The sequence below is a fragment of the Poecilia formosa genome, unplaced genomic scaffold (genome assembly GCF_000485575.1).
Source record: "Poecilia formosa unplaced genomic scaffold, Poecilia_formosa-5.1.2 Scaffold306, whole genome shotgun sequence".
Taxonomy (NCBI): Eukaryota; Metazoa; Chordata; class Actinopteri; order Cyprinodontiformes; family Poeciliidae; genus Poecilia; species Poecilia formosa.
The window spans coordinates 376,483-396,838 of NW_006800245.1; the positions used below are offsets into that span (position 1 = coordinate 376,483).

At 37.9% G+C, this 20,356-nt stretch overlaps 3 protein-coding genes and 1 long non-coding RNA gene across 9 annotated transcripts in view; 3 read left to right on the top strand and 1 right to left on the bottom strand.

Moving 5' to 3' along the window:
• Nucleotides 1-5,330, top strand: part of rbm12bb (RNA binding motif protein 12Bb) — a 24,906-nt gene extending 19,576 nt beyond the window's left edge. The window contains exons 1-2 of one of the 3 annotated variants that reach the window (XM_016660976.1): nucleotides 167-2,263; nucleotides 3,126-5,330. In XM_016660976.1, the coding sequence (XP_016516462.1) occupies nucleotides 3,148-5,055 (1,908 nt within the window). In that variant the 5' untranslated portion in view covers nucleotides 167-2,263; nucleotides 3,126-3,147 and the 3' untranslated portion in view covers nucleotides 5,056-5,330. Of the gene's footprint in view, nucleotides 1-166 lie in introns of those variants that run through there. The other 2 variants (XM_007572679.2, XM_016660975.1) reach the window with 2 other exon arrangements.
• Nucleotides 5,331-5,875: 545 nt separating this feature from the next.
• On the top strand, nucleotides 5,876-15,371 carry upp1 (uridine phosphorylase 1). 4 transcript variants are annotated; one of them, XM_016660980.1, is made up of 14 exons: nucleotides 5,879-6,455; nucleotides 7,763-7,845; nucleotides 7,918-7,967; nucleotides 8,192-8,249; nucleotides 8,415-8,478; nucleotides 8,563-8,625; nucleotides 9,798-11,073; nucleotides 11,330-11,411; nucleotides 12,253-12,364; nucleotides 12,614-12,772; nucleotides 12,883-12,997; nucleotides 13,778-13,987; nucleotides 14,096-14,242; nucleotides 14,375-15,371. In XM_016660980.1, the coding sequence occupies exons 8-14, from the start codon at nucleotides 11,344-11,346 to the stop codon at nucleotides 14,524-14,526; spliced, it is 963 nt and encodes a 320-aa protein (XP_016516466.1). In that variant the 5' UTR covers nucleotides 5,879-6,455; nucleotides 7,763-7,845; nucleotides 7,918-7,967; nucleotides 8,192-8,249; nucleotides 8,415-8,478; nucleotides 8,563-8,625; nucleotides 9,798-11,073; nucleotides 11,330-11,343; the 3' UTR covers nucleotides 14,527-15,371. The 4 variants fall into 4 exon arrangements, with proteins under 4 accessions (XP_007572742.1, XP_016516466.1, XP_016516465.1 ...); XM_016660979.1 differs by having other exon boundaries at nucleotides 5,881-6,455; nucleotides 8,372-8,478; XM_016660978.1 differs by having other exon boundaries at nucleotides 5,882-6,455; nucleotides 8,369-8,478.
• Nucleotides 13,018-13,795, bottom strand: LOC107833006 (uncharacterized). The gene is made up of 2 exons (XR_001658719.1): nucleotides 13,228-13,795; nucleotides 13,018-13,067 (listed from the first exon to the last, which is right to left on the bottom strand). It is a non-coding gene; the product is annotated as an uncharacterized LOC107833006 (long non-coding RNA).
• A 1,011-nt stretch (nucleotides 15,372-16,382) lies between the features above and the next one.
• Nucleotides 16,383-20,016, top strand: stmn2a (stathmin 2a). Its single transcript, XM_007572681.2, has 5 exons — nucleotides 16,383-16,526; nucleotides 19,108-19,203; nucleotides 19,359-19,531; nucleotides 19,614-19,805; nucleotides 19,913-20,016. The coding sequence occupies exons 1-5, from the start codon at nucleotides 16,508-16,510 to the stop codon at nucleotides 19,973-19,975; spliced, it is 543 nt and encodes a 180-aa protein (XP_007572743.1). The 5' UTR covers nucleotides 16,383-16,507; the 3' UTR covers nucleotides 19,976-20,016.
• Nucleotides 20,017-20,356: the final 340 nt, after the last annotated feature.

Sequence of the window (20,356 nt, forward strand, 5' to 3'; positions counted from 1 at the left end):
GTGCATGTTTCAGACAGCATCTTCTTTAAAGTACCTTTAAAAGTTCCTAATTATGTGAATGTGCTCAGCTTTAATAATTTAACTGACCTCCACATAAGGTCGTGACACTTTGCATGCCGGTACAGCAGGTGGCGGTGTGTCATTTTCAATGCTGTTACATTCGCCTGCCTCTTTGTCAACGACAAAAGAGGAAGCTTCCACATTTCTCGGAGCAAGGCGAGCGACTTGAGGCCGACGATCCATCTTAATATATCTACCATATTCCTCTTGACTCTCGGTTTTGTGAGGGCTGTGGTTGTTATTTGTGTAAGTTTAACCGCTGTTTAAGCTGGTTTTGTGGCATGTTTTCATCATTGGTATGGCGCAGTCATGACAGTCAGAGGAGCTGAAGCTGCAGGCGGTCAGGCCTAGCTGACAAGCGAGCTAACGTTAGCGTACTTTCATATTTTCCTCAACTTTAAGAACCTCTTCGGGCTTTTTAGAGTGTGAAACTGTTCTCGGGTTGTTTTATTGTCGTCTTGTTCTGACATGTGTTGCTACGGCGTGCATTTCCATCTTGTTCTGCGGCCTTTCTTCCGTACAGCTTTGACTTTATGACGGATAGCCAACATATGGAGATGTAACATTATCTGGTTTCGTGTGTTGGTATTGGTTGATGAGTGCGGTGCATTTTTTTTTCACACTACAGGGTGAAATGTGCCATTCTCAAATTTTCCTGTAATATTGGACCATGAAGTGGCCACATATGTCCATCCGCACGGTGCAAACCGAAAGTGCCCATTGTTAGATAAATGACGCGGTGGCTCGCTAACTGTAGCTTCTGTGTTGATGTGGGTTTTCTAATATTTGGGTTTTGAATCATAAACCTGATTCTTTCTTATTTACGACTTTATTGAATAACCATTTTCAGACGATACACCTACTCTTCTAAATAAAATTGATGTAACTTGCTTTAATTTGATACACGCACAATGTTTCAGTTAGTGGCGAGGATACAAGGAATATTCTGGGAATCCAGCAAAGTTTCTTGTTGGTGAATGGAGAACTTTGATACCACTGGTGACAAATCTAAAGCAAGGGAATGGAGGTGCTTGGAAAATGGATAGATTGTCCTTTTACTGACTTGAAAGAAATCTCTGGTAAATGAAATTGGAAACGGAGGGAGCGGAATGTACACCATGGAAATAATACCAGAAATGACACCTGCAAAACTTTAACCACCTGCTTATAAACCAGCAATTATCTGATTAAAGAAGAATTGGATGGCTGAGTTATTTAGCCTCTGGCATGGGATATTACTTGATAAGCTATGCAATAATGTAACTTACTGGAAATCCACTAAGTTGTATAAACATGCACCAATTATTTGACAACTGCTAGAATTGCCATGTCTCAGATGGATGCAAATTTTTATTTTTAGTAACTGCAACTTTGTTTAAAATTACTCAGTTGAATTTTTGTTTTCCATTGTCCTAATTTTTTTTCCACCAATATGTGATCTTGTGTCACCAGGTTTATATTTTTTGTGGCACAGTTTCAATTGATCTCTATCAAGCTATCCATAAATTATAGAGGTTTAATGATCATGAAATTTGTCATTTAGCTAAATGACAACTTTGTGTGCTCCATGTAAATGTGAATCAAACAGACATTTCAGATGGTTAATCTCACCACAATACGTTATTGATCCAGTAATTTAATGAGTTATCAATTTAATTTTGAGCTGAACTTAACTTTCAATTAATGATTTACTTGGTTCTCACAAGGGGAATTGGTAAAGATCCACTTGCAACCTGGTGTAGTTTAATCAGTCAATAAATGCCTTATAATTCTGCGTTGTCTAAAATTTGTTAAAGGACTTGTGCTTAATTTTCTCCCTAATTGTAAATTTTGTCCATGATTAGATCTGAGGCAGTATTAAAAATGATTTAATGAGTGATGAGGTTATCAGCTTTTTAATATAGCATGCATAATATTTTCTGGATGCTATGTGCATTTTGTGTGAAAGAACCAGGATGCCTTAGACACCCTGTTTTTATGCCCATTTAGATCCTGCACATAAAAGCCTGACATAATGACCTTCCTAATCACTGTAATAGCACGTGTTCTCTCTGAATGGACCTTTTTTGTTGTGTCAAACCTGCTGAGACAAAGAGAGCCTGGCCTGTTGAACTTGCATTGTACTACTCCTCTCTAGCGATCTGTGAGATGAGAGCTCACATGGAACCTATAAAGTAAATGTCTCTGCAGTCTGTGAGATAAAGTAGGTAAAGCTAAAAATACATTTTCAGAGTCATTGCGATTGTAGTCATTTTAAGACATGAAGCAACAAAGTTCTGTCATTTCTATAGATTTGTTTTAGAAAGCAAGGATTTAGTCAACTTTTAGGACTCTATATATTTATAAGAGGTAATTCTGTCATGATGCAGTTTAAAATGTGGAAGAAAAAAGTATTGTGTTAAATGTCGCTTTACCAAAAACAATTGGTTTGGGGAAAAAAGGCCTGGTCGACCAAATTGGTGCATGTTTAGTGTTTTGCTTTGGAGTTTTGGGTATGTTTTTGTTAACCTGAATGAAGAAAGGCTAGTTTTCAGGTTGACCAGTGTTACAAAAGCCTTTTTTATGAGCTACAATGGGATTGTGAGAGACTGGCATAGCGCATTTGTTTGGTTTGGTGGAGATGGAGTCTTTGAGTGCCTAAAGGACTAGATGAAGCATTTCCTCTGGAGCTCTTATGGACAACGAACTAGTCTAATAACTGATGATTTAAAAATAAAATACAATGTATTTGAAACCCATGCAGAATTTTGGGATTGGACCTATAATGGAACAAATGGTCTCATTGTGGAAGTCCCCTCTGTTGAGCCAATTTTTTTTGGTCATGTAAGGAAAAGTACTCTGTGACATATGTCAAATATTTCATGTGGATTACTTCAACCCTTCACTTTTCAGCCGTGTTTGTTTTTCAGGTGGCTTTTGTGGGCATAAGGAAAAATGTTTTTTCAACTCGTGCATTTCTTTCCATATTTATTTAGCCTTTGTGATCAACTGAATGTGGGAATATTTTTACAGAGCTGGTGAGGCTCTGAAGGCAGTAATGATATTCTGTACCCCTTTGTCTACAGGTGCCGTTGTTTGTGCTTCATCATGGCGGTCGTCATCCGTTTACAGGGACTGAGTGTCACGGCAGGTTCTGCGGATATTCGCAGGTTCTTCACGGGCCTTCATATTCCAGATGGAGGGGTGCATATAATTGGTGGAGAACTAGATGAAGCTTTCATTATCTTTGCTTCAGATGAAGATGCCAGAAGAGCCATGGCACGGTCAGGGGGATTCATAAATGGGTCACCTGTAAGATTGCTACTGAGCAGCAAGCAAGAGATGCAGAATGTACTTGAAAGAACAACGCAAAAGGTGGAGCTGGATGAGATTAGGCAGTCTGAGGGCAATGGAAGAACCGCTCAAAGATCCATGGAGCGTGAGGTGGGCAGAAGATCAAGTAGCCGATCTGGTTATAGCTCTCCTCCCCATCACCAACGACCGGCAGACACCGATGACCCCTATGTTGTGTTTCTCAATGGTTTGCCTTTCTCTGTGACTGAAAGAGAAATACGTGAATTTTTTCATGGTTTACTCATTGATGAAATTGTCGTGTGTAAGAAAGATACAGGGCAAAACAATGGAAAAGGCTTTGCCAGATTTGCAACAAAGGAGGATGCATTGGAAGCCTTAAAGAGAGATGGGAAATATATTGGGTCAAGGTATATCGATGTTCGCACAACAACAGCCGACTATTGGATACGAGCTGGTGGTAGCATGCCAGCAGCTGTCAAGACGATTGAGAACTTTGAAAGGGGAAGAGCACCTGTTCGCAGTCAGCGAAACCCCCAGTATGAAGCAAGGTCTCGATCACCTCTGCCCCAGAGACCTGTTGCTCCTACAGATGAAGAATACTGTGTGCTGTTGGACAATCTGTCTTTTGCAGTGGAAAAAGGTGACTTGAAGTACCTTTTTCAGAACTCGAAGCTTGAGAATGACCAGATTCTGTTTCTAACTGATGATTATGGCAGAAGAACCAGGTCGGCCTTTGTACTCTTTAAGAACATAGGTGACTATTGTGATGCTATAAGTCAGGAGAAAAGACATTTCCTCAACAGATGGATTCATATACGACCTGTCTCAAGAGAGAACATGCTCAGGCTTCTGGAATCTCAGAATGACCCTACTACGCCTCCAGGAAACTCTGAAAGGCATCAGGAAAAACCCTCGTCTTTCTCAACAGATCCTTACGACTCTGAGAAAATCTGTGCGTTTGTGAGGAATCTCCCATTTGATGTGAGAAAGGTTGAGATAATTGACTTTTTTCATGGGTTTAATGTCACTGAGGACAGGGTACGGATCCTGCATGATCATAAAGGTAATGGGGTCGGACAGGCTCTGGTTCTCTTTGGGTCTGAGGCAGAGGCCATGGAGGCGCTTTCTCTCAATGGACGGCGGTTTCTGGGGTCTGAAGTTGGAGTGAAGTGTGTTACACGTGCTCAGATGGATCAGTTGACTGCTGAGCCACCATCAATGCAAGATGTCTTGCCAAAAGAGGGGCACTTCTCAGGCAGGAACAATGAGCCTTTCTATGGCACTAGTGGTGACACTTCCTTTTTTGATACAAGGAAACCCAGGGATGGTAATTTGCCTATTAAAGAGGAACGCATCCATGGAGGTCAGGACTATGGATATCGTGGGGTAAGACCTCGTTCTCCGCGGGATAGGGGCAGTGGAGGACATGGGAGGTTTGGTCCACCTGATCAACGCTATGATGGTCCCACCTGTGTGCAGTTGATTAACTTACCATTCCAAATTAGAAGTGAGGAAGTCTATGATTTCTGTTATGGATATCGCATCATACCTGGATCTGTCTCACTTCAGTATGAGCCCAGCGGAAAACCGAAAGGCTCTGCCACTTTGGTGTTTGAGTCTCGTCAGGAAGCTTTAACTGCAATTGAGGAACTGAACGGGAGGCCGATTGGTCCAAGAAAAATACAGCTTTTACTTGTTTGAAATACATTTGTGGGTTCACATTTAAGACAAAGTAACAGGCAAAACTTTTAGTTTATTTGAAAAGCTGGCAATGTAGCATATAGCTCTTGTATGATTTTTTTTTTCTTAAGTGCATTTTTATGTTTACAAGGAAGTATTTGTTGAGTTTATTTTGGGTTTTCTATTAAACGGTTGGTGTTTTTTGTTTTCAAAAAGTACTTTAGTAAGTTTTGGAACACAATTTATAACCTGTACATGTCATACATTGTTTTTAAAATAAAAAACGATTGATTCAGTTTTGTCATTTTCTTCCAAATCTGTTTCCTTGAAGTTAAAAATCTAAATAAATGTTACTAAGAGGGTAGCTCAATGACAAATTTAAGATTGCTTTTGTCTAGTGTGCTAGTAGACCAATTAGATCAGGTTGATATCTCTTTTGGTGTTAGTTGAATGAGGGCATTGTCTTCTGCAGTCTCCATTACATCACTTTAATGTATCCTTTTGGATAAGGATATTTATTTATTTATTTAGATTTTTAACTTAAAGGATTTAATGTATCCTTTTGGATAAGGATACATTAAAGTTCTAAGAGATGAGTTCTAAGAGACACTTATTTCTGGTCAAGTTGGTCTAAAACTGCCTGCATTTTTCTCAAGGTAAAACAAAGCATGGATAAATAGAAAAACTATTACGGTTGCAATTGCATGGCTAGAAAAGTGTAATATGAAAATATCATTAATGATACAAAGAAAAATTAAAGGAGTTGGACATACATTTTTTTAACAAAAGAATTCAATAAACGATTTTTTCCAAAATCTGAATTTTCTTTCATTCTTTTAAGCAGCCTGTAGGGGCCCAAATGTTTAAAATATCTGAAATGGGTCTAAGGAATTCTTGGAGCGGCTGCTTGGTTTTTCTCCTTTAAAAATATGCTCTTAATCTTAAACTGGGAAATGTTATGTTCTGAAGGTAAATGTTTACTTTCTATGAACACATACAGACACGTTTGTTGTAATGCTTGCTCTTTTGAGTTTAATTCAGTACATTTAAGTATACTTGGGATTATCACCAAAACATACACTGTATGTGCTAATTATTTAGTGACACTAAAAACCTCAGAAAAACAATTTTATTTTTCCTACTTTCACGACTTGAACTAAAATACCAGTTACTATTTTTTAACTCGGAACCCAGGTCAACGCGTTCTGTCATCTTTTTGCTTCTCGGCTGTATGAAATTTCGATTTTAAAAGACACCTCGAACGCACCGGACGTTAAGCTTTTATTGCGAAAGTCAGAAGCCGGAAGTGCAATTTGTCCCTGAGTAGCATGGAGGCATGACGCCGGTGAGCTGAGTAGGCACTTTAAGCAGAAGAGGGAAAAAGAGGAAAGCCACGCCAGGAAAAGTCCACAACGTTAGAGGTAAATGTTTGAAATTAGTTATCTTGTTTATAATACAAAATAACCAGTTCTTATTTTAGGTCTTCCAGTGCAGTCCGGTTTCTCAATTTTTAAAACAATTCCACGAAACTAATCCGAAATCCTGAAATTATTTAACAATAACTGAGTTACAAACTTTTCAGGATATGAAGCAATTTGATTTTCTCCATTTGAAACAATCCCGAGTTTGACCGTTAAATTCGCACCGATACCTAAACGTTGAAGTCAACTGCTAGCAGGGACGTTTTGCCGTTATTTTGCCGTCGCTGATTCAGTTTTTTAAGCGTGTTTCTGTCATGCAAAAACTGTGATAATAGTTGTTTTTAGAAATTATTTTACTTCGATATCCACTGTTTTGCCCTTATCTCCGAAACATGGTTTTATCGTTTGGCCCTATATGCAGAAATTTGCAGTAACTTTATGTTGCATTCAAGTACACGTTGCAAACTGCATAATATATACTCAAATAGCTGGAAAAATGCACATTACTCATGATGACCCTCACAATAGCCTTCTTCAGCAGAGGATTCATGTGACAAATTACAACAGACTATAGATATTTTAAAACACATCTATGTTCTCTCCTTGCCAATGTTAAAATGTTTTAAAATAATGACAAAATTGTTACAACAATTTTAATTCACAAATCTTATGTGTGTTTTGACAGTTTTCAAGTGCTTATGCAACAAAAAAAATCTAAAATAATACTAGATATTTGGATTGTTTCGATTATTTTATTATAGCCATTAGAATGCACCATGCAGTGAAAAAAATAAAAGACCAATGTCTTTTGTTTTTGCCTTTGTGATATTTGCATATTTCAGATCAGCAGATAATTAGAAAAATAAGTTAATAGGGGGCAAATTGCTATTCAAACCTGTGTGGAAAAACCAACTGACCCCCTGTAAAATCATGAATTGGCTGTTATTAACTTCATTTTTTGTGAGGCCAAAGTAAAATTCAGTAGTCACTACCTATTCATGTAAAATGAAGAAAACTGAAAAAGCAGCACATCATGCTGTGATTTAAAGTTATTAAAGAAAAAAAAAAGAAACCAGTAAACACAAATGTCCATCTCACAGCTGCCACAAAAAACATTTTTTATGACCCCTAAAATGTTTAAGAAACGTTTGTAGCCAACTTGGCTTGGATAGCTTTTCTCTTATTTGAATGGTCTTCAAAGGTAGCATACATTTGTTAACCTATTTTTCCACTTCTCAGTGCAGTAACTGTAAACAAGTTGTTTTTAACGTAGAAAGTTTTAAACATCTGAAACTTACTGACACCAGAATGGAGGTATCAAGTCGAAGAGTCCTACTGAGGCACCTGGAGCCAGCGAGGCCCCTGCGCCGCTGCGTCCATGTTAATGTTGGTGAGTTTCAAGGTGTCAACCTGAAAATCAGAGTGTTTGCCTTAATTTACCAGGTTGTCACTTTATTTATAGAGCCACAAATAAATGCTGCAGCAGGTGAACAGCCCTTGATGGAGCAGGAGGTGAGACAGACATTGTGTAATGTTGCAACATATGTCAGGATTGATATAAAACTAGAATGTGTTAAAATGCATATAAAAGTTGATCCTTTTTTTATTTTTTTTTTGTGCTATTTTTGTCACTTACCTATGGTCTACTTGACGTTTCAAAGGTATTCCTAATAGAGACCCTGTTTTGTCATTAAAATGAAAAATTCTCTTGACTCCTTAACCTTTGCACTCGACAGAGTACTGTTGGCATAGAGCAGTTCTTGAAGATTTTCAACCTTCATAAACAGAAAAAAGGTAAGAAACAAAACGCTAATGCATCTCAGCTCTCACACTGTGCTCCCTCCTCCTGTGACATTGAATTTGGTTCAAAGAGAAGATGTCTGAATATTAGATTTTGTTTTCATTTGTCTTAGTAGAAAGAATATGTTATACGAGAGACTTTTTAATTGGTTTGGCCAGCTGCCCTGAAGCCAAGAAGAGGCCAGAATACCTACCGGACCACCCCATTGTGTTGCCCGAGGCAGTAAGTCGACGAGCTCGAGTTTAAAGCTTGATGCCTGTCGTCGTTAATTGCAGGTTTTAGATCTTTAATACATTATTTTGACAGAGGGATCCAGGCCAGCAAGAGCTGGGAGTAACACAGTGGAATGGTGTAAAAGAAGATGTATGAGTAAGTAAGAGTTGGAGGATTTAGAATATGGCTAATGTTTAGATTAATTTTGACGGAAAACTTTCACTTAATGTAAATTGGTCTGACCAAAGCAGCCAAGACGGTTGTGGAGACATGTAAAGAAAAGCTAGGTTGTAAATCAACATTGCAAGTTTCACACATCTAACAAAGCAATGTTAAATCCACTCATTATCTGTACTTCTAAAGAGGATGGCACAACTCTAACCCTACGAGGACATGACTGTTCTTCTAATAACCACTTTGGCAAGGAGAGCACTAATCAGAGAACAAACAAAAAACAAAACAAAATCTCCCTCCAATCCGGTCATTTTCTCAATTATGTGCTGCGTTGTGCAGCTATGTCACATCAAATGCGATTCAGGCTACCAATGCATTGATATGTCATTGTTATAAAATCAGCATGGGTAACACCAGTATTGGAATGTTTGTTGGCTGTTATTTATTGAATTTATTGCAATGCCTGTCATTTTCCAAATCGCATCGTCTTCTAAAAATAGTGCAATATTTCTGGGCACAGTCTGGAATATTGTCAACATGCTGTGTGCCTGATTATGACTTGAGGCATTTCTGTTTTGAATCCAGTGTAGAAATGTTAGAAGATTCTCATCCAGAAAAGCACATAGTTTCTCATTCAGATAAGAAGCTAAAGCCCTAATCAAACTTGAATTATGTGGTCAGTCAGTGTTTCTCAATTACATTAACATGTACCTTATCAGCATTATATATGCCTTTGGAATAGAGTAGAGATGTAGTTCTTATCAACTCCAGAAGGGGCGCTATTTGCGTTCATCTGGAAGGGCAGCAAGATCATTGCTCCATTAGTTTTATATGATAAGCTACACCACACTCGAATCTCTGAGTCCTGCTAGAATGTTTTTTTTGTTTGTTTTTTTTTCCATGACACTATTGTAGTGTCATGAAAGCTCACATTGAAGTAGCAGCATTTTAAATGGCAGTGGATAATTTGGACAATCTAAAAGACAAGGGGTTAAATAAATGTGCTTTCTGCATTAGGCTTAGATTCTGATCATCTGGGTTTGCAGATAATTATTGTAACACTGTTTTAGAGTTTGGCCAGCACTTTTTTTTTTACATTATCATCTTGCTGTGCAATGATTTAAAAAAAACTTTTCACATTTCTCTTTTGTTAGGATGGCAGCAAGGCCTCCCACATCTTGAGAAACTTGCACAAGTGATGTTTACAGCAAATAGGTTTTGCACCGTGTTGATTGCTTCTCTGCTTTAATTTATTTTAACCTATAACATTACTGTTGGCATGTTACTTTCACGTTTTTTTTTTTGTTGTTGTTGTTTTTTTTTTTGATGCCGTTTTGCTGTGTGAAATGTTTGTTTTATCTTGTCTGTTTCAAAAAAGGCTCGAAACAGCAAGGCAAATTTGCCAATATTTCTTTCTGACCTGATGTAAAGTGTAGCTTTTGAACTTCATGTAATTCAGCAGAAAATATTGGATTAAGTAATTCGTTGATATTGTCTATATGTACGACACATGCAAAAATACTGTTGTTTCCATTAAAGAACACAAAAAAATCCACTAAAACGTGCAGCATCAATTATTTGTGTTGTCTTTGTTGTATACACTTGTATCACTTTTTAAGTTGTCTGTGCACGTCAATGATTGTGCATGCATGAAAGCTTTTCCCTTTTGCCTTTGAAATTATAATAGACTGTTCTCTGAAGTCTTTGTCTATAACATCACCTCTGAAGCAAAACAACCCTAAGACAAGTTGAATAACTGATCCTTCAAGGATGGCTGTTAGTGAATATGAGGAGTATTTTGTTTATGGACATTATTACAAAGTCTCATCGGAATATATTGGAATCCCTTTGATTGTGGGATGTTTATTCAGCCATTTCCTCTTGAAGGAAATGGCTGAACTGGAAAAAAATCTAAAGCTGAACCATCTGGTTTAGCTAAATAACTCCTATGTTTGTATTTCCAGCATATTTGACCACCTTTTATTATTCAGTGTCATCATTTCTCATAGAAATAATTTCTCCATAACAGAAAAGACGTTTTTCAGTGTTTTATTCAGTTTTATTTCTCAAAAACAGAATTAACTTGCACCACGAATTACTCATTAGAAGTCTTACAGTCCTGTTTGGGGCTTTTCCACTTTGCACATTCCTGTAATACAGGGTTATTGCGCATCTATAGTTTGTCACTTCTGTACGTGACACAGAGCCAGTACTTCCCAGCCAATGAGGACTAATGTTTAAGGTGACGCATCTCGTACGTCATCACCGGTATTTCATGTCAACTGCGGCGGCGTCAGATGTTGAGGCAGAAATTAATTTCTACATATCGGAGGAAACAGCTGTGAAGATAAACCGTTCAAGGTGCAATACCTATTTGCTGATTATTTGGTACTTGTCGTCGTCCAACCGTTCAGTTAGTTCATCCTGAAGGTAAATATGAAGTTTATTCATTCTTTTCACCCTCCGCGATGAAATGCTGTGTGTGCGGGATGTTTAATCTTTACTACAAGGACGGTTAGTGTTATTAAAAAATACAACCAATATATGACTTCCGCCGCCCCCGGCGATTTTTTAAAATTTTAAAACAAGCAGCTGGTTCGAACTTATAACACGTTCCTGACATGTGTTGTTGAAACAAGGTGTCTTCTGTTTTTTTTTCTCTCTCTCTCTCTATGTCTACCGGTAGCTGAGCATTACTGTATGAACTCAGCTTTTTTTTCCCCCATGGACATGGACCAGAAGGAAAAGCAAAAGGAGCAGTCCAGCAGGTGAGGATTTACCCTTAATATTTGCTGACAGTTATTATTTTTTTTGGTTTTGGCTTAAGCAGAAGCTCACTGTAACAAATCATAATGTAAGTTAGGAAACTGTTGGGTGTGACGGGATATAAGGACTATGACCTTTCCCAACAGAGTAAGGACGGATTTTTTTTTTAAGTGAATGCTACAGTAATAAACAGTAGCTTATCTACACTGTAAGCACATTCACACAGATTAACTCCTCTGTGTATTTTGATTCTAATGAAGCTTTTCTAACAACAACGTTGGACTATTTTACAGTGTCAACGTCATGGTCCTTTGCTTAGGATTTACAATTTACTATTGTGTAACATTAGTTCTGAAGCTGTGGTACATTCATTTCCTTTTGTTCTATAAGTAATTTTGATCTGAACTATAAATGTTTGAGCACATTTACCTTTCCTTCAGATACTACTCAAAAGAGAAGTGCAGTGGTGAACATTTAAGATTACCACCTGCAGATCCTTAAGCAGAAGGTTTTGAATCAAGAACAAGTACTACTTAAAGACTAACCCTTATCAGGCATGGTGTTAAAATATGATACTGTGTTGGTGTTGTGACTGCCATTGTGTCTAGTAGCTAAGTGTTAGCCACAGATCTTCTTAAGTAACAATAAATGGAAAAGGACAAACTGCTGTGCCCTGTTAAGATGCTTTGATGGCTTTAAGTCTTTATTCACATATTTAATTCAGAGTTAAACCCACTGAGCTTTTAAGAATAGATTTAATTTATGAATATATAACAGTGATATCGATTTAGCCTGGTTTGAATAACCTGCATGTTTAATATCTGCCCTCTGTCCCTCTCTTAGCCCCATTTATGTACACAATCCACATCTGGATGCTCTGAAAGATGACATCCTCTATCACTTCAGTCTAGGAACTGGAAGTCATAACCTACCAGCCATGTTTGGTGATGTCAAAGTAAGGAATTTTAATACCTTTTTTATAGTTGCAGTGATTTAAACTTTTCCTCTACACTGTATAAAATTGGTTTCACTGACATGATCAGTGTTGCAATTATTCACTGTGATCCTTGACGTGTAACTCAATGTTTTGTTTTTGGTAAATGAGCTTATTTTTAAATCATAGTACCATGTCATGTCCCAACATTATCTGATGGTAACGTTTGATTTTTGTCAAAACTCTTCTGTGTGTAAATGCATCTTTTAGTTTGTGTGTGTCGGAGGGAGTCCATGGAGGATGAAGTCATTCACCGAGTTCATTGCAGCTGAGCTCGCAATGGAAGACCCCAAATCTGAGTATCCCAACATCTGCGCTGGGACGGATCGTTACGCCATGTACAAAGTCGGCCCTGTTCTCTCTGTCAGTGTATGTACGAACACGGCTCGGCTCGACTTGTTTCCTTTAAGGTTTCCATCATCTGTCTAGTTTATATTTAACTAACTTTTGTGTGACATGTTTGTGCTTGTCCTTCACAGCATGGCATGGGCATTCCATCTATTGCGATAATGTTACACGAACTCATAAAGCTTCTTCATCATGCCCGTTGCACCGATGTTACAATCATACGCATAGGGACATCAGGAGGAATAGGTACATTAGTGTTTTTTTTGTGTGAAATCTTTTTCTTTTGATAAGTGATGCAACTGGGTAGAATGTGGAGCTGGTGGGAGTGGCTTGTTTAAAATAAGACGGTGATAAGAAAAACAGGAAATGGAAAAAAAAAATAGAAGAGAAAAACTATTTTCATTTTTAAACTTCAGTCTCACCGTTTCGGCCTTTTTCATGTTCTGATTGTTTTCAGAGCTGACAATAAGAAAAACGTTTTGTAATAATTACCTACAATGTTGAATAGAAGATAATTAGGTATGGACACATTTGCTGACAAATTGCTTTAAGGGTTTGATAAGTATTTAAAAAGGGAGATCTTTGTTTTCAGGAAGATCAACACGTTTGATAAAGGAGGTCAGGATGAGTTCAACTTTAGTGCAGAGTCGGGCTGCTCAATCCACTGCTTGTAATTTTGTAGTTAGGGGATTATGGACTTTTAATTATTTAAAAATTAAACAAGGTATTACTAATTTTTTGCGTTTCTGTTCTTAATTATTTTTATGACACAGTCGGCATGGAAACGTAAAGATTTAAAAGTAGCACTTTTCTCTAGATATTTAGAAAAAAACACTAAATGGGATTGTCAAATCAGGGTTTTGTGTAGTGTAGACCGGAATCCCGGAATCAAAACCATAAAATCACTCAAAATATATTTCATATTTTAGATCATTGGATGTTAAAGGTCAGCAGTGTATGTTTTTTTTTTTGACAGATTATGCAACAGTTTATTTTTCTCACTTGCAAATTTGTTTTGTTTTTAAGGACTTGAGCCTGGCACGGTTGTTGTTACCAAACAGTCAGTGGATGCCACTTTCCAGCCTAAGTTTGAGCAGGTGATCCTGGGAAAGACGGTGGTGCGCAGCACTGATCTGGACCAAAGCCTGGCCCAGGAGCTGTTGCAGTGCAGCAAAGGGCTTAACCAGTTTGAGACGGTCATCGGTAACACCATGTGCACGCTGGATTTTTATGAAGGTGTGTACTCTAACGTGCTGATGGTTTAACATATTCTTTCCCTTGCAGTACACTTACAGTGTTTCCATTTCTTTTCTTTCCCTTGTCTCTGTCACATAAAATCCAAAGGTCAAGCCCGCCTGGATGGCGCCTTCTGCTCCTACACAGAGACAGACAAACAGGAATACCTCCTAAAAGCCAAAGAGGCGGAAGTCTGCAACATCGAGATGGAATCATCCGTTTTTGCTGCTATGTGCAAACTTAGTGGTCTGCGAGGTAAAGGAAAAAAAAAAAAAGCATGACAACACTATCATAACATAACTGCCAAAAGTGTCACCGACTCAAAGGAACATTTTATGTGATCCTCTGTTAACTGTCTTGCATGTTTCTCGTATTTGTTTTGTGCAGCGGCTGTTGTCTGCGTCACACTGTTGGATCGGCTGAAAGGAGATCAGCTCAGCAGCTCTCATGAAGTTCTTAACAGTTATCAGCTTCGTCCTCAAATACTGGTTGGCTCCTACATTAAGCAGCAGCTGAAGGCCAAAGCGGAGAACAGATGAATGTTAAGAGTGAACATTTTGTCTGAGTATCATATAGGTTATAAATGACCAAGCACTGAAAATTATCTACAACAGTAGATTTAAGCTGCTGTTGTAGTTGATATGTCTTCACATAAATCCGTTTTTGAAGGGGCAATGTTATGTACTTTCCGCTATGTGCCATTTTATATCACATGCAACCTTTAGTCATAAATGATGTATATGTCAAGCAAGGCTTAAAAGAAATTTGAAATTCCCCAAATTAACACCTTGAAATTGTCTCTTTTAAGAGAAGTTTCTACTCTCTCCGGCATTCTGCTTTCAGCAAGTCATGACAACAACTTTTCCCCATTAAGCCTTTAACAATGTTTTTTACCAGAAGTAGTTTTTTTTCCAGAGACCCGTCATTTAGGCAACCCCACATGGCTGCCATTCAAGGATTTATCAAACGTGTGAAAGAATCAAAGCAACACTCATGGTTTACTTTGGATGTCATTTGAAATAAAGCTCAAAGTCAATTTATACAGAATACATCCCCTTTTACATTATGCCTTGTATTCATACATTGTTGGTGGTTTGGTATTAAGGGGACACACATGCACTATTTTACTATTTAGCCTTTGTCTTAGTTTTGAATTTGATTTAACTGAATATTGAATGGATTTAGATGCTAAAGTTTTTAATTATCTTTGATTTAAGGCACTTTTATGTATTTAAGTTCTGGATCCTTAAAACTTGAACTCCACCTGTGCTTTAACATAATATATAATATCTTTTAATGGTTTTACCTAAATACTTAAGTGTCAAAGTAATGATACAGATATCAGATATTTTGTCCCATGTTGTTTAATTTAAATTAACCAAAATGCTTGTATCTTGTCTGGACTGTTTATTGTTCATAATCTCTGGCTGTGTTATTGTCTATATATAACTCAACATTACACAGATGTAACTTTTCATGACTTGAAATAACTACTTGTGCTAAAAAAGCTGCATGTAGTATATAGATTTATGTATATATATATATATATATATATATATATATATATATATATATATATATATATATATATATATATATAGTGTGTGTGTGTGTGTGTGTGTGTGTGTGTGTATAAATTAAAACAGTTGTCCTTGCAGTGTGGCATTACTTGTGTGTTCTTTATATGTGTCACAATATGTTTGTTGCTACATCAGTTAAAAGTATTGGCAGGTAATGAAAGATCAGTGCTCCAGAGCATGATTTTATCAGATCATTGGCATTTTTCCTTTAGACCACTCAAAATACATCTTATCTTTGAAGATCACCTACTATGTAAATTATTCCCATGGCTTCCCCCTTTTTTTTTAGCTGTGTTATAATAATTATGCATATATCAAGCTTGACTTAAAACAAAAGTGTATTTAAAGTGCTGTGGAAAAATAATCTTCATTTTTTATTTCTTTTTCTCATGTTATAAAACTCAAATTTCATTGCATCTTGATTTTTTTGTGATAAATCAGTATTAAGAGAGCTGATCAATCCATCATCTGAAAATGAAGATACTTTCACATCTGCAAACTTGGCAAGACATGTTTAAGCTACGCTTGTAGGTCAAACAAGGAGAACATTCATCAAAGAAGCAACCAATGAGGTAACCCATGGCACCCATTGTTACTTTGGAAGAGGGACACAGATTCACAGGTCAGGTGGGACAACATGGTGGCAGAATCATGCAAGTCTTTGTAAACATTTCCTATTTGGGTCAGGTTTTGAATCACCTCATTCCTGATTCACTGACTCAAGCTCGTTAGGCTGAAGGCTGCAGCTCATGGTGGATGCTGGTACCCGCCGTGCGCGTCATAGGCAAGAGGAGGGTCTGAATGCGCGTTCCTGTGCGCGTTCCTCTTGCTCTCCGCTTCCCAGTCCAAGCCCGGTCTATTCGCTGACTCAGTGCCTTAAGCAGCATCACGGTTCATCGGAACAGAGCTTCAGCATCCTCTGCGGAGAAATACATCAGTCATGGCTAAAACTGTAACCGGTAAGTGTGTTAAGACTGGTGGTCCTTTCTGAAAAGACGGGAGGATGGATGGATGGATGGATGATGGATGGATGATGGATGGATAGACTCATGACAGGTGCATCCTTTCCGTTACCAGAAAGGCGCAGCATACCGTCTGGCGTTATATTGTAAAGGATAAAAAAAAAAAAAAAAAAAACATTTTTAAGCACGGATCTCTTCTACTGAACTCGAGTGTGTTGTCTCAGTTGAAATCTGCAAAATGCAAGAATGGGCTTACAAGGCCAGAATCCTTCTTCATTGTCTCAAACGTTTGTTGGATTGTTGCATTGATAATATTTTCATTTCACATAATGCAGCACATAATGGAAATAATCTGATCGGAATTGTTAAAACAGCTTTATTCGCAGTGCTGCACCTGCGCCGCTTCATGCCACAGCGGCCCCCCAACATGCAGCATAATGCAGACGGACCCCACCCAAGATGCTAAGCGGCCGATCATTGAGCCGACAGCAAAACAGTCATATTTATCCCGCACTGGCTTCTTTCTACATGACTTTTATTATAACCAAGCTTGCATAGAGATGTAATTCTTCAAGTTTATGTAGTTTTATATATATTTTAAATAACGTGATGAGAACTGAGCCTTTTCATTCTTTAGCTTGTCTTATTTCCTCAAAGTCCAGGATGGATCTCCAGCTGGTGGCATGTATGGAATGTGAGAAAAGAACTATTTATATATTCATCAATGATGATAATAGTTGGGGATTTAAACTAAAACACTACAGCTTTTGTTATTGGGTGTATATTCCCACATTAGTTTGCCATAGAGACAAATTGCTCAGCAGTTTTTGTTTTAATTAGAGTGTTTTATAAAGCAATATCCTGATCTAATCATTCCATTTTGATTGTTTTGTGTGTGTTTGCATGCCTTGTTATGGAGAGCATCCTAAAGCAGATAAGTGTATTGTAAGGTGGGAGGCAGGCCTGCCCTGCAGCAAAAGAGCAGCTTCACGCGCCGGCCTTTGGAACAGAAGGCTCAGCAGCCCTGTTGTCCTCTCTGAGGACCTAGGTGGGCACTTTCACAAAGATGTAAAGAAGGAAAACAAATGGAGTGCAGATCATTAATCAGCCGGTTCTTGCTGTCTCGATAACAAAATAAGCTTGCGGGAGACTTTGGAACAAAGATTTAACAAGGAAACTGGACGAACTTACATGCAGGCCCAGTTTGCTAGATTCAAATGGGATTTTGTGTTTATGGCTGGCTTCTTTTAAGAAATGTATGGTGACCACATCAGACTGGATACATCAATTATTCTTCAATTATTAATGGAGGAACACAATGCTTCCATACCTTTAAGACTTGAAATGCGTTATTGATTCTGTAATAGTGAAATGATAAAATACCTCGCAAAATTATTCATACCCTTTGAACTTTCACCTATTCTCTTACATTCTTACATTCTTATTCCAGTTTTACATTATAGAGGAACATGAAATATTGTTAAGTAGAAGGAAAAGAATACACTCATTTAAAGACAAATAAAAATTTTAAGAGTGAGTTGTGAAATTGTGTCCAATGCCTTTTAATTTTATGCCCCCAAATTATAATAAAAGTAATTTTTTTAAAAATCACTATGTTAGGAAATTATGTCCACCTTTATGTTATTTAATATCAGTATAAATTCAGCTTTTATGTGAAGAATTCAGAGATTGTTTTAGAGAACATTAGTAAACAACATCATGCTGGTGAAGGAATACAGCAGACATGACATGGATAATATTGTGGTGAAGTTTAAAGCAGAATCAGGTTAGAAAACAATAACCCAAACCTTAAGCTTCAACAGCACTATTCAATTTCTCATCTAGAGAATAGAAAAGGTATTTTACAAATGCAAATCTGCCAAGATATGACAGTCCATCTGACAAGTCAGGTAAAGATTAATTGAATCAATTACTCTTGGAGGAGATGCTGAAATCCTTAGCTCAGGTGGAAAAATCCATTAACAGTACAACTGCACTGCACTCAACAAATCTGGCCTATAAGCAGAAGTAATAATAGCCATAAAAATCCCATTTTCAGTTTGCCACAAAACCACCCAAGGCACAGTCAGCATCTAGAGGAAAGTCAAATTATGTGACGTTTTTTTTTTTCACTTCATGATTATGCCGCATTGAATCCCAATAAAATGCTCTAAGATTACTTTTAGCCTACAAGTATGACAGAAAACAATGCAGATTACTCTAAATACTGTACACCAATGCTGAAACAGAGGCTTACCTTTTACCAGTAGGACAGCAACCTTAAACGAACAACCAGAGCAACCGTGAAACAGCTTATTTCAGACTCTTGGGGAACTAAGCACAAGGGTGCATTTGCTGGAGTATTGCATGGCATCCAAATAGATTACATGTTGGGACTCTACCATGACAAAATGTGGGAAAATTCAAGGGCTACAAATGCTTTATTAACATTATATGGTTTATTGAGCAACCTCTGTTTGCCAACTATTTGTATTAATTTCAGGATTAATTATTGAGCAAGCACCTTCGTTGTGTATTGTTTAACCTGATTAGATTTTTTTTTTTAATTTCCCAACAGCATACAAAGAGAAGATGAAGGAGTTGTCCGTCCTCTCCCTCATCTGTTCCTGCTTCTACCCAGAGACTCGCAACAAGCTCGTTTGTGAGTTTGAAGGTATGAAGGATCTGAAAAATTGATTTTCTTTACAACCAAACAAATGGTCCCTAATGGATGTTTTCTCTTCCCTGGAAGAAGAAGCATTAGTAATTAATCAACTGGTATGTTAATGGATTTCTTTAGCACTCTCATTGTATTTGTCTGATTTACAGACATGGAGGTTAAACCTATAGACAAACGGGCCTCAGGGCAAGCCTTTGAGGTAATTCTCAAGCCCCAGTCTCCGGTGTCAGACATTGCCCACAACCTTCCCTCTCCTCCAAAGAGGGATCTCTCCCTGGAGGAGATTGAGAAGAAACTGGAGGCAGCTGAAGAGCGAAGAAAGGTATTTTCTTTCTGACCATCACCTTTGGGTTCTAAATAGCAGAGGCTTTTCAAAATGAATAACATGATGTGTTTTTTCTTAGTACCAAGAGTCTCAGGTGCTGAAGGCTTTGGCAGAAAAGCGGGAGCATGAAAGGGACGTGTTGCTAAAGGCCATGGAGGAGAACAGCAACTTTAGCAAGATGGCCGAGGAAAAGCTCCAGATGAAGATGGAGCAGATTAAGGAGAATCGCGAGGCCCAGCTGGCAGCCATGATGGAGCGCCTACAGGAGAAGGTCAGAGTGGCAAAAACTCAGGCATTTATCAGTGGGAATCAGTGTTGCAGTCTGGGTTTTAGAATTTTCAAACTAATCATTGTCTCTATGTGTGTCCCTGTGTTCAGGAGAAGCATGCCGCGGCTGTGCGCAGGAACAAAGAGCTGCTGAGGGAAGAGCAGCTAGCATGAGCTTCACACAATTCCTGTGGTCCGTCTGTCGAACCATCCATCCATCCATCCATCCATCCATCCATCCATCCATCCATCCCTGCCCTCAACCTCTCCAAAACAGACACTCTGCCGTGAAGGCTGAGAGGCTCAAGAAACTCACCACCACAGCACTGCACACCTTGTCACAACTATCCACAACCCTTATTATCAGTGATACAGACATCTATGAATCTCCTTTTACAACTGAATAGATTTGTTGATTTAGCGAAAGTGCAACCATATGACTTTTATTTTGTAAATACTCTATCTATCTATCTATCTATCTATCTATCTATCTATCTATCTATCTATCTATCTATCTATCTATCTATCTATCTATCTATCTATCTATCTATCTAT

Excerpts from the sequence above, each read along its gene's own strand:
- stmn2a (XM_007572681.2), top strand. Across the intron at positions 19,532-19,613 it reads CAGCTGAAGAGCGAAGAAAG|TACCAAGAGTCTCAGGTGCT; the intron begins GTATTTTCTTTC and ends GTTTTTTCTTAG. Across the intron at positions 19,806-19,912 it reads TGGAGCGCCTACAGGAGAAG|GAGAAGCATGCCGCGGCTGT; the intron begins GTCAGAGTGGCA and ends CCCTGTGTTCAG.
- upp1 (XM_007572680.2), top strand. The coding sequence starts at position 11,344 with ATGAACTCAGCTTTTTTTTCCCCCATGGACATGGACCAGAAGGAAAAG. Across the intron at positions 11,412-12,252 it reads CAAAAGGAGCAGTCCAGCAG|CCCCATTTATGTACACAATC; the intron begins GTGAGGATTTAC and ends TCCCTCTCTTAG. Across the intron at positions 12,998-13,777 it reads AGGGACATCAGGAGGAATAG|GACTTGAGCCTGGCACGGTT; the intron begins GTACATTAGTGT and ends TTTGTTTTTAAG.